General features: G+C 37.5%; 1 protein-coding gene across 3 annotated transcripts in view; it reads left to right on the top strand.

The window, feature by feature from the left end:
* The window catches only part of USP32 (ubiquitin specific peptidase 32), a 135,485-nt gene that overhangs the window by 29,108 nt on the left and 94,311 nt on the right, over nt 1–12,066 (top strand). For all 3 annotated transcript variants that reach the window (XM_090025486.1, XM_090025485.1, XM_090025483.1), the window contains exon 2: nt 2,411–2,538. In XM_090025486.1, coding sequence (XP_089881612.1) covers nt 2,411–2,538 — 128 coding nt within the window. The remainder of the gene's footprint in view (nt 1–2,410; nt 2,539–12,066) is intronic.

The following is a 12,066-nucleotide window of genomic DNA, read 5'->3' as shown; positions in this document are numbered from 1 at the left end:
AGTTGTACTTTTGGGAGAAGCAACATTTGAAGCTTTGTTCAAGAATCTGGAAGAAGTTGCTTTTTTCAAGTTGTACAGCGTGGGTCAGGATGTGGAGTGCAAGTTGTGTTTGTTCTTTCTTGTGAGCAAATCCAGCTCCATTCTCTGAAGATACAGAAAGCTTCCTGATCTGAGCATTGGGGTGGTTATGACGTGTATGGAGAGTAGAGGAAATTTTCAGAGGATGGTAACCCCTTGCATGTTCCGGGATCTCTGCACGAGGTTTAACATGTGTTGAAGAGTAGAGTGCGAGACCTGGGAATCGGTAGTTATACAAAATCTTTATCTTGTATCTTATCCCACTCCTTCCAGAGAAATTGGACACTATTCTGGAGACTCTTTCCATTGGCCAGGTAAGTGACGAGAAGACTTCGACTTGGTGTCCTAGCAAGGCCTTTCTACATGCCTTCTCAAAAAATAAGTATTGGAATGAATACATGGATAGAAATAATATAGAAGTATGAAATTGAAAAGTATTATGCCCCAGGTGATATCATTACCAGGAGTCCAACTAATTATATGTCAGGATTTGTTTTATCAGTGGTAATATGTGGTGGCAATAACTCAAGCAAACTCCTTATGCCCAAGGTATCTTATAGCAGCACTAATGCCGTAGCATTTCAGGTCTTTGAAATATTTACCATAAAATATATTATGGGAATTTAAACATCTTTGCCCTGAACCTGTAACACATTTAAAGTGGGGAGTTGAGATCATAATTGCTAATGAAAGGTAGGGGTTTTGTTTTTGGTTTTTTTTTTGTTTTTTTTTACTTATTCTGAATGTGGGACTTGTAAATCTTGACTCATTTTAAATTTAGTGAAAAAAAAGTCCTGACATAATTCTGACAAAAGAATCATTGTAACCATTAAGGGACAATTTGAAGTGAAGAATATTAGGGACTTTGGAGGAAAAGGTTAGACTTCTAGTAGAATTTTAGCATAACTGACCAAAATCATTTGTTCGTGTTACTCTTGACTTGTTGGCTTATTGACTAATAGATTTGAGCGGGAAGATGTTTTTGAGGAGTCTAATTATGAAAATGATGAAAATATCCTACTGATTTCTGCAGCTGTCAAGTACAGTATGCTTTGTTCTGGTTTCACTATGATAATGGCTCTTCTACAGTGTCATGGAACTGATACGTGATCTGGATTGTAATAGATAACTCTGTAGTGATGCTGAGTAAGTCTACAGATTTGTCTCCATCTGACTTTCAGCCTAGGGTGGGGAATCCTGGGTCCAGTTAACTTTTAGTTTCTTTTATTGTGTAGTGTAAATGGAGAGCAGTTAGAGTGCAACCTTGGGTGAAAAGAGATTTGCAGGAGTAGTAAACAGGGTTTGAAAATCTGCTGTAGGAGACATTCTTGATTTAAAAAGAGGATGGGGTAAACCATCCCAGATCTAAGTGTCAGGGTTGTCCTTGTTAAGTGATAGATGTTTAGATGGAGGGGTGCTGTATTTCTTTCCGTCTCTATTAAGTTAATGCTGAGTGGTAACAATCTTCAAATGGACGAGGATTTGAGATAATGCTGCTCAGACTGTCCAAAGGGCGAGATTTTTGTTGGGAGGCTCCAGGAAGTGATGAGAGATACAACTCCATCAGTCTATTTCCCATTCTGCCATGACCCCCTGAGTCTTGGCCAATGGTCATAAAATGCTTTAATATAAACGTTGCAAGGTATATATTGTAGCTAGGTTAAAAATAGTAGTAAAAAAGTTTCAGTGGGAAATCCAACTTGTAGTTGTTACTGTGTAGGAGAGAATTAAGAGAAGATTTTTCCTACTAAAGTTTACCCGTAACATTGTTAGGTTAGTCTCCAGTCTTTTAATACCTTCTGTCCTATGATATGATCTGATGAATAGTAACTTGCAAAAACTTATTTTTACTTGGTACGAAAGTAGACTTTATTTGTTAGATGGACACCTCCTTTCTGTGAATCACACTTGGCTGGTGCAGTCACTCTGGCAGCTCTCAACTATGGATCATGTCCCTGGCTTACACTCGGTCTAAATTTGCACATAATACCATCTTGTTATCCTTTAGCATGACCGTTTATAATTATAGTGTTTAACTTGGTAACAAATATTGTGTTCAGAAAAGACTTACTCAATGAATAATTGTAATCAGTGATATTAACTCTTTTTTGTTCTGTGTGAATTGTTGTCCTTTCTCTAGAAGATTAGACTACTGGAAAATCAGATCTGTTAGATGAGATAAACTTCTTTTAATTTAGCTGGCTCTTTTTTTCGTGTAAGAGAAGATAAATATGTGTTTTGAAATTAAAAGACTTTTAACTGTGACATTTAGACTAATAAACCTTCCTGACCATGCTCCGTGATGACTGTTCTTTTTTCTTTCTCAATACAGTTACAGATGTAGAACTAAAGCGGCTGAAAGATGCTTTCAAGAGAACCTGTGGACTCTCGTATTACATGAGCCAGCAGTGCTTCATTAGAGAAGTGCTTGGCGATGGAGTTCCTCCAAAAGTTGCAGAGGTAACTTTATCTAAACTTACTGTTGCTGCAGGGGATGGGTTGGAGGGCTGTGTGCAGTAATTAACATGTACTAATTGGAATGAATATTTCACTTTTAATGCAACCCAACATGCTGTTTTTTTGACTGGAGGCAAATAGCCAGAAGTTGAGGCAGATGCAAACAGAGTTGTTGTTCAGACTTGAGCAGGCCCTATTACATGACTTAGTACTAAGCTCCCAGTTAACAACCCAAGTTAGAGTGCAGGTAGTAAGAAGAAAAAAGGTTATAGATGCGTGCAGGTTCTATTTTGAGGAGACAGAATCGGCTTTTCGGTGGGAAGAAGAGGAAATAGCCTGAGACTTTCTGTAGAGCCCTTGTGATAATAGGGGTCTTTATTTCAGACAGATCTGGGCTGCTGGGTACCGTCAGGATTCCTGGCATAACTTAATTTTCATAAAACAGTGCAGATCAGATCAGATTAGTCATCTGAACTTGCAAAGGACTTGTTTATATTTCATGCATAATACTGGAAAATATCCAGAAACAATGTGCCATATAGAAGTAAATATTGGGGGAGGGAGGTTAAGAAAAAAAAAAAGGAAAGGAAAAAAACATGCTCCCTTTACGTGCACTAACATGCACCTTCGCAAAAGTGGTTTCATAATGTTGAAAGTGCTAGAATTTTTAACGATTTTAACCTTGTACAGATTATATAAAACTTGAAACATTTAACTAGATCAGTGGGGGCCAGACTTTTTGGCAGGCGTGCCCCAAATCACCCATGCACCCTACTGCTCCAATCCCCTTCCCCTACCCAGTCTGCTGTTCTGCTTCCTGCTCTGTGCTCCCCGTCCAATCTGCTACCTCTGCATCCTGCTGTGTGCCACTTGTGGTGCCTGTGCTACGGGTTGGCCACCCCTGAACTACGCAATTCACGTTTAGGAAATATTCAGAAAGGTAAAATATGAGAAAATGTGTGCTATATTTTTATTTTGCAGCTGTATATGAATATTGATGCTAGAGGGTGACTGTTCCTTCCTGGATTTGGGGGGGATTTTATTTTTTTGCTGTGAATCTTATTTTACTGTCTGAGCTTTTCAAGTACTGAAACGCACAGTGAAATCATGGAATCTCGTACTCAGTTTTGTGACTTAGTTGGCAGTTTGATATTATGCAGTTCTTAAATGTTTAAGAGGACACGGTGTAGTATATGCTAGCATGTGCCAAATTTAAAGAAAATGAATGATTTGTTTTAAACTTTTACATCTCCTTTTTAACCTTTCATATATGTGGTCAGGATTCTGTTGAATATTGATCGCTTGGTAGAGCTATTAGGTGTTTGCATTATTGAGCTAAAATAATACTCCTAGATTTTGCCTATTTTTCCTCTATACTCATCTCTCCTTTCATTTCCATGTTAATAATTATTATGCTGTCCAAGTGGCATGATATCTGTGATCACAAATGGGAAGTGCTTTTCTTTTTAGACGGCGTCTGCTGGTTGTGTGCTACTCCTTTCACATCTGTGTTTGTTGGCAGAGTTGTTAATGGTTACCTTTAACTCTCTTGGCATCACCCTTCAGCAGTTCCCTCTTTTATTTATTTTTTTAGTTAGTGAAGAAACAGGATCAGTGTAAGAATGGCAGTTACGTTTGTTTAATTGGATTTCATCAAGTACGATGAACTTGGCATCTGTAAACTCCACACCATTAAATTGTCAAGTGCTCCTAACAGTCATATTTTGGTGTGTATCTGTATGAAGCATCTCAGTATGAGTTTTCAGACCAGAACCAGGGGCTGTTTCTTGTATTTCTGGAGCCAGTGTGTACAAAGGAAACTCTTGTTATGAGTGTGACTACTGCCTTGAACTATGTAGATATACCCCGAGATGGTGGTTTTCAACGGTCGTCAGACAGTCTTAAGGAGTCTGTGGAAGAAGACAGCATCAATCAAAAGTATGCAAATACCCACACTTACAATTTAGAGGGGTCCACACATCCATTTTAATTTTTTTTAAAGGGTCTACAAATGAAGTAAGATTGAAAACCACTGTTCTAAAGAAAATGAAGCTGGGAGAGTTGTATTAGTAGTCAGTAATGATAATGTCTCTTATTTTCTGTCAGGCTGTTTTACAAAGAGTAGTATCAGTTTATCTTTCCTTAATTCATTAGAAAAAATTAATAGCTACTTGCTTTCAGCGAAATATTTTATAGACCACCGTAGTCAGTGCCTGCAGTGCTATGCATTGTGCCGTAAGTAGCATCTTCCAGGGTGGTGCCTGTTATAGGCATAAAGCTTTCAAGTGGAACATCTTGTTTCTTATGTACTTTAAGGAAAATCATATTTAATGGGAAAGAATTCAGGGCTATAGCTGGAGAAAATGACCTAGTTTGCAAAAGGGATAACATACAATATAAATGTTAAAATCAAGCACTTGTATTCTATGTTTGAGTTTTCTTCTAACATCCTATCATGGCTTAACTTTGGTCCTAGTTTTGTTTTCTGTTAAAATTTCAAGTAAGATGAAACTTTCTTCATTTAAAATATTTTCCATGTACCGGCTAATGTTGCCTGGAATTCCAGCACTTTCTAGAAGGTATGTTAAATGTCAATTAGCTTTTTGCATTTGATGAACAAGTACCACATTAAGTTGTACCGTGTGCTGTAACAGTAGGCAAAAATACTTTCTCATGCAGGCTAGGGGAAATGTGTCCAGCAAGTAACACAAACTAGTTGACTGTTACTACGCAGCCTTGCAAAACTTTTATCTGAGCAAGGAAGAGCAGTGTTTGAAGATAAAACTAAGCCCCTCCCTAATGGCATTGTCCATAAATATGAGCCTAAGGAGGTAAATTCTCCCTGCTAATAATGTAAGCCCTTGTAACAAGTTGTTTTATATAGCAAGTAACAAAAAAAAAAAGTAATGAATACTTGTTCATCTAGATTAGTATTTGATATGCTGAGTCATTGTTGGTACATGTGGCCTGCTAGAAAAATTCAAACTTACTATGGCTGCCTGCATTGGTAGACAGTGGGCTAAATGCACTGTGTCCACATTATGAATCTACTCCTTTCACTTACCAGCTTTCTACTATTTAAATGGGGATTCTTGAAGCACAAAATGACTACATGTGGGTTGAACACTTAAATGTATCGTTTAACACAATAGGACAATAGCTCTCATTTATTACAGATATTCATGGCTTTTGAAAGTGTGTATTATTGATCATTTGTAACTGCCAAGCTTTAGTCTGGAGCATTTTTTTTTCTACAGCCAGGTTATAAACTCTTTAAAACTGTTTGCATCTGAAAACTTAACATAGTTAAAACAGCAGGGATAGTAGCTGATAAGGTGCTACGTTTCAAATTAAATATATATTGTGTTTATTGCTAGCATAATTTGTGTACATCTTCTCTAAATGGTACTCCCCATGTAAAAATGTATGAAATCACTTTTATAAAAGGAAATTGCTAGTAATTATAAAAATTGAAACCAAGGATTATAGCTGACAGATTTCAAGAGAACACTACGTTTTAGGCTCTTACGGGGTGGTTTATTGTGGCAACAATAATTATCTGCAAATATTTCTGGTAGTTAATAGCAAAGAGTAATTTGCTCTTGATGTTCCATGGGGGGTTATCGCTATTGCATTTAGATGCAACAGGATGGAAATAAGAAAAGGAAAAAAATTAGGCTCAGTGTCTGGGGAAAACTTCTAACGAGTTCCATTTAGATACTTTATAATCAGCTCTCTGTTAAAAGGCCCTTCTTTTGACACATTTTAAAACTATAGTCGATGAAATAAATATTGTAGGGAACAGTTTTCCTTCCTACCAGTCTGAGAACTATTGGGATGAAGTAGAAGATCTAATCAGTCTTTTTAATATCTCACCCTATTGTACTAAATCAGACTTGACAGGAAAACCTGCAGTCCTTCCACGTTTGCCCTAGATGGTAATTATATGTACTTTATAAAAGCAATGTGTGCTTGATTGGGAATCCAGAAGACTTGGGATCCGTTCCAGGCATCCAAGCCTGGGAGCAGGTGAAAAAGGAAGGTGACTAGGCAGAGAACTGATAATCAGTGAGCTGAGGAGGTGGAGGAAAAATCTGACAAGTGGAGAATGGGGCAGGGAGACCATTGGTAGAAAAGGGACAGGACTAGGTAGCAGAAGCATATTCCTGCTAGAGTGTGCTTTCTTTTCCAGAGCTTTTGGGGTTTATTAGATAGCAACTTGAATCTTGAAGCTTTGATTTCAGAATCTGGTAGAACTGCCAAATCAAAGTCCTTGTTTCTTCTCTGCAGTGTTACCTGTCTGTGCACTGATACTTGCCTTTCAGTAAGGCTTCTGTAGGCTACTTGCTTTGAACTTCCTACTTTAATGACTCCTGGGTCTGATTCTGATACTGTATGTGCTCCGAGAGGATGCTGAAATGAAGGGTTACTAGCATACCAGTGTCTTAATCCAGGAGTGATGGGATGAAACGAAATCGCTTCTTAAGAGTTGTGTTATGTAAATATGACTGCCTCGCTTCTCAAGGTTTAAATCAGACTATTGTGTAAACCCTAATTCTCGGGGTACCGGGAAAAACTGGACAAGGTGCTACCAAAGTTATCATAATTACTCGTCCTGGCCAAATCAGTTCTTATAACTTGGCTGAGATGGTCTGTTTGCCCTCAAAGGAACCTACCTCTCTTGCCAGCTTTAATAATGTAAGAGGTTTGGGCTTTTACCCAAACCCAGCTTCCTTTTGTTTTACGGTTTGGCTTCTGCCTAGATGTCATACTTGCAGAAATAATGTTCTTCACAAAAATAGAACATCTTGCTCCACAGTAGAGAGGACTCCAGACAGGTGTATTTGGCTCAGTGAAAGAAACTTTACATTTCTATGTGAGCTACGACTCTTAAAATGATTAACATCCAGATTCTTGTTAAGCTACTTGCTGCGCAGTGGACTGGCCATCATCTCAGTTAGGCTATCTATAGCAGCTGTGTTTGCACGTTGGAAATTGCATGAGATTTTTCACAAGACACCAGAGTAAAATTGTTGAAAGAGCTCCCAAGGGCGTTTTCAACAGGGATGTCTCCCTTACCAGAGGACCTCTCAGAATTTATTGGCTCACCTTTGGAGCCAGAACAACCTGTTCCGTTCTGTAATTACCTCTGAAAGCCACCAATTAACAGAAACGTGCCAATCGGTTGCTGCAGCATTGTTCAGGCATGTACAAAAGGAGAGCTGCTTCTAAATAACATCGTGAAAACATGTTGGTGAGTGTTTTTGACAGAGATGCACTGCAGTCCCACTCAGACTATGAATCCAGCAAGACTGAACAACTGTCTTGTAAGGTGAGTTCATTGCCTGAGTCACCCGAGAGTGGAAATTAAATACCTAGGTAAGTGCCTGAAGAGAGCTGCAGCTTGCCTGTATGGTACAGTAGCTAGGTCTGTTTTCCATGGTTGTCCTCTGTACCTACTTCTAGAAAGCCTTATCTGCATTTTGTAGTGGTTAGGGAGCTAGGTTAAGGACCACTCACTCCATTTACATGCATATAGGAAGATTAGGGCACTTGGGGTATATGTATGCTCAGTTGCTCATTGCTGGCCAGAAGACTAGTTTGAGTATGTAGGGCATATAAGACTGAGGAGTGTGTATACAGTAAGTCTCAAATTCCATTTGTCATCCCGTATTAGAGGGATCAGCTAAAAGAGCCTGCATAAATAATAGCATCTCTCTGTAATAAATCAGATGTCATTTTTTTTTCTTTTGAAAATCTTTGCTTTTGTGTACTGTATTAACCACTAAATAGACATGTAAATACTAGCAGATGCAAGTCAACAGAGACCGGTTTGGTAGAACTCTCTTTTATTCAGCTTAGCAATGGATAGTGTTTGCAGTTTTATCCTTATTACTTGAAAAGTCTGAAGTGTGTCTGAGAAAATGTTGGATGTAATTTGAGTGTATACAGGCCATGAAATGAACAGACCTATTCACACTGTACCAGCTCACTATGTTTCAGTCGTACTACTGTATGCACCTGAAACTTGAACCTAAATTTAATCTTACTGAAATCTAGGAAATCTCATCTCCTGTTCAAAGTTATCATATCAGCAATTGCTGGGAGGCTTTAAATGTCAAGTGACATCCTAGTTCATTTAAAACCTTGTATAGGAAGCTTAGAACCAACTCCATGTCCTGTGACATCTTTCTGTTTAGACTTATTTCTGCACGCAGAATCCTCTTGTTGGGCTCTCAGTCCATTTTGAACCCTGAATATTCTAGTTCTAGTTCTTAATCTTTAATCCTTCTCATAATGTTGTCCAAAATTTTGATTTATTTCAAATCCATAGCTGCTTTAGTATGAGTAGTTGCAACCAAAATCCATCTCCCCCCCCGCCCCCCCCCCCCAAAAAAAAAAATAAATTTTTTTACAGGGGAGACATGATGGAAAAGTGTTATTTCCATTAAATAGATATTTTGCTTTTATCTTACCTGTCCAGCCTGTAACTTACTCTTGCAGTTTTATAATTTCTGAAATAGATGCATACTCTAGAGTTTAAAAAAAAAAAATCCGTTGGAATGTTATCAGCACGGTTCACTGGTACATGACTGATAGAAAGTTATTTTGGCTTTTGGAAACAATTCTGAGAATACAGCCAACAGTTCAATGTACTGAATGAGATATTGCTAATTGTTGTCAGGTACTAATTTTAGTAGCTAATTTGAACAAAACCTTCAATTGAATTCCAGCCTTAGGGAAAACAAACCTCGTTTTTGCACAGTATTAGGGAAGTGAAAGTTAAGTTTTCCTTTCACATATTTGTTACTTGTGCATTATTTTTTTTAGCAGTGGCTAGATACAGTGTATGTAACATCCCCATTGAAGTTGGCAATAATGAGAAAAGGTCACGGAAGCTAAGTGGACTTTAGCTAAACAAGTTTGCTAAATAACACTGAAGCACTTTGAAGGGTAATTTATCAACATGGCATAAGGTCTACACGCATTAAAGTTTAGTTTACAGTGAAATTTGGTTAATTAGTCACTGGGATAACTGTTCATTATTTACTTGCTAGTTGGTGCATGGAATCCCCTCCAGAATCCTACTGATTTATGTACAAGATGCTTTGGTTAATATACACTTTAACAGATGATGAATTAGCATTTCCAAATGTAAACGCATGCTAAATTACAACAAAATTTGCCCTGACAATTAGCCCATCTTAAAAAGTACCGATTTATGCCATTTGTAGCACCTGTCAATGTATTTGTTCTTCAGCTCTTCTTGGCTCAAGAAGATATAAACTATCGACTCTTCCATTTTGTAAAATTATCTTCTGTTTTGGTGATAAGTATGCTTAAGAGTGAAAAGCAGAACACTGCAACTTAATTTCTTTTCATAATCATGTAATTTTTACAATTAGCACTCCGAAACTTAGTAGGAAGACATTTATATGGAGAAATGCTCAGCATACAGTCAGGTATATGGCAAGTCAAAGTGCATACAGGTAGCGCTCAAAATTTTTATATTATACTTTTATTCCTTGGAAATGGCAAAATCTATTTTACTACATCTCAATGGCCTACAAAGTATATTTCACAAAAGCTGAAAATGGCTTATTACTGCTAATGACTGAGAGGGGTAGTTTTAGCAGTGTTAGTCTCAGATTCAGCAGACTAACATGGCTGACTACCTCTATTTTTGGATAGCACAATGCTTAGCTGAATGAAACAGACTGAAATCAATCTATGCAAAACCTCTCTGAACAAGTACGTCTATAACGTACTGCTAACTAGTCACTCTTAAATTATTAATTGTTGTTATCAGTCTCCTTGGAATGACAAATTAGACCTATTTTACTGTAGTTGGAACATGCTACATTTAAGCCAAACAAACATGATACAAAGAATTTAAATTCCACTTCTTTGTAAAATGCTGAAGCAGTCTATCAGACAGGGTACTTTGCCATTTGTGAGATAAAAAAGGGTCTCCACCTTCTATCATACCAATGTTTAGTGATGGTTGAAAAGCTAATAAGGCAGCTTCTGCCTGCTTTTTTATTATTGCAATCAAACACTGTTGAAGATTAAAATAAAAATCTGGGTAGAGAAACTATAGGCCTTTCCCACTGCAGATATTAGAAAGGAAAGTAAGCATAGAAATGAACAGTAATGTGGCAACATAAATGAGTAAATATTAACAATGAGGGCCTAAAAGATTCCTAAGATGAATTTCATTAGTTGGAAATTTAATCGCTTAAGTGCAGGCAGTTAGGTAGGAGACCATTAAATAATGGCCCCTGGCAGACGTTAATTTAACTGTGCAATGGGATCAGAGGAATTTTATTCTGGATCCCAACAGGTATGCAGTTTGCCATGCTAGATGGTCAAGATCTGTCATAGCAGGACATGTGATTGTTGGGATCTGGGATAAACATTTAATGTGGAGCATCCTTGTAGCTGGTTTGCCATTGTTTTGTGATAAATTGGCCAAATATGTGACATCACAAATTATCATGGGGTTTAACATGTAACATGTAATAAATGTGACAGCTGCCAGAGCCTAGCTGTACTGAATTAAATTTCTAATACCGAATGCTGCCTTGAAACTTTAAATGCACTGTTTTGTGACTTCTAGCCTTGAGCTATTAAGCTAATCTTAAATCCTTAATCTGAGAGTCTCAGTCTGGGTTTCTTGACCCCAGATGTCATCTCAACCCCTTCAGTCATTAATTCCCTTAACTTTTTGCGTATCTTTTTTTTTTTTTCACTCTCGCTATGTCTCTTCTCTGTCAAACTATGCATTTCAAACCTAATAAATAAAACATTATAGCTTAGTTGCTTGCAGTCAGTGTCCTAACAGGATAGTTCACATGAGAGAGAAACTGAGTAAATCTCTGGGGGTGAACTTGAAGTACAAAGATCACGCATTCAGTTTCTATTAGCAAGAACGTGAGATGGATGGATAAAATGCTATGCATAGCACTGAAGCTACCTCTGTCTGGAGAAATCTTCTTTATGCTACGCTTTTGGCATAATAAACTGATAGCTGCCCTGTAAAAATAGCACAGCAAGACTGTTAATAATGTATTAAGTAACAGCACTAAAATTACATAAAGAGTTTTTCAGATTATAGAATGAAGCATTTTAAAGGCCTCATTCATAAATTTTAAACCAACTCAATTAAGTTTCTTGATGGAGATCAATAGTCAGCTAAAGTAATTATTTTTCTCAAAAGGTAACTTGTGTCAGGAGAGCAGTTCTAATAACATTTCGGCTCTCTAGACCAATTCTTTCATTATTGCTCCTGCCAGGTGGATGTACTTCGGCGTTTTGTATAGCCACATCATAACCTGTGTTATGTTAATACAGGCTATGACGTACATGTGTCTTTTCATAAAGGAGAGCAGCATTTTGTGGCAAGTATGAGCAAGTCTCAAAGGCAAACAGCGAATTAATTTTAATCCTAGGGGAAAAACAACCTGCAGGTTATGTATAAATAATAGGTACAGTCATTAGAATGTAGTGTTAAAAGAACTATACTGGATA

The sequence above is a fragment of the Crocodylus siamensis genome, chromosome 13, assembly GCF_052110815.1.
Source record: "Crocodylus siamensis isolate JL-2025a chromosome 13, ASM5211081v1, whole genome shotgun sequence".
NCBI lineage: Eukaryota > Metazoa > Chordata > Crocodylia > Crocodylidae > Crocodylus > Crocodylus siamensis.
This window is presented reverse-complemented; position numbering and strand designations above follow the sequence as displayed.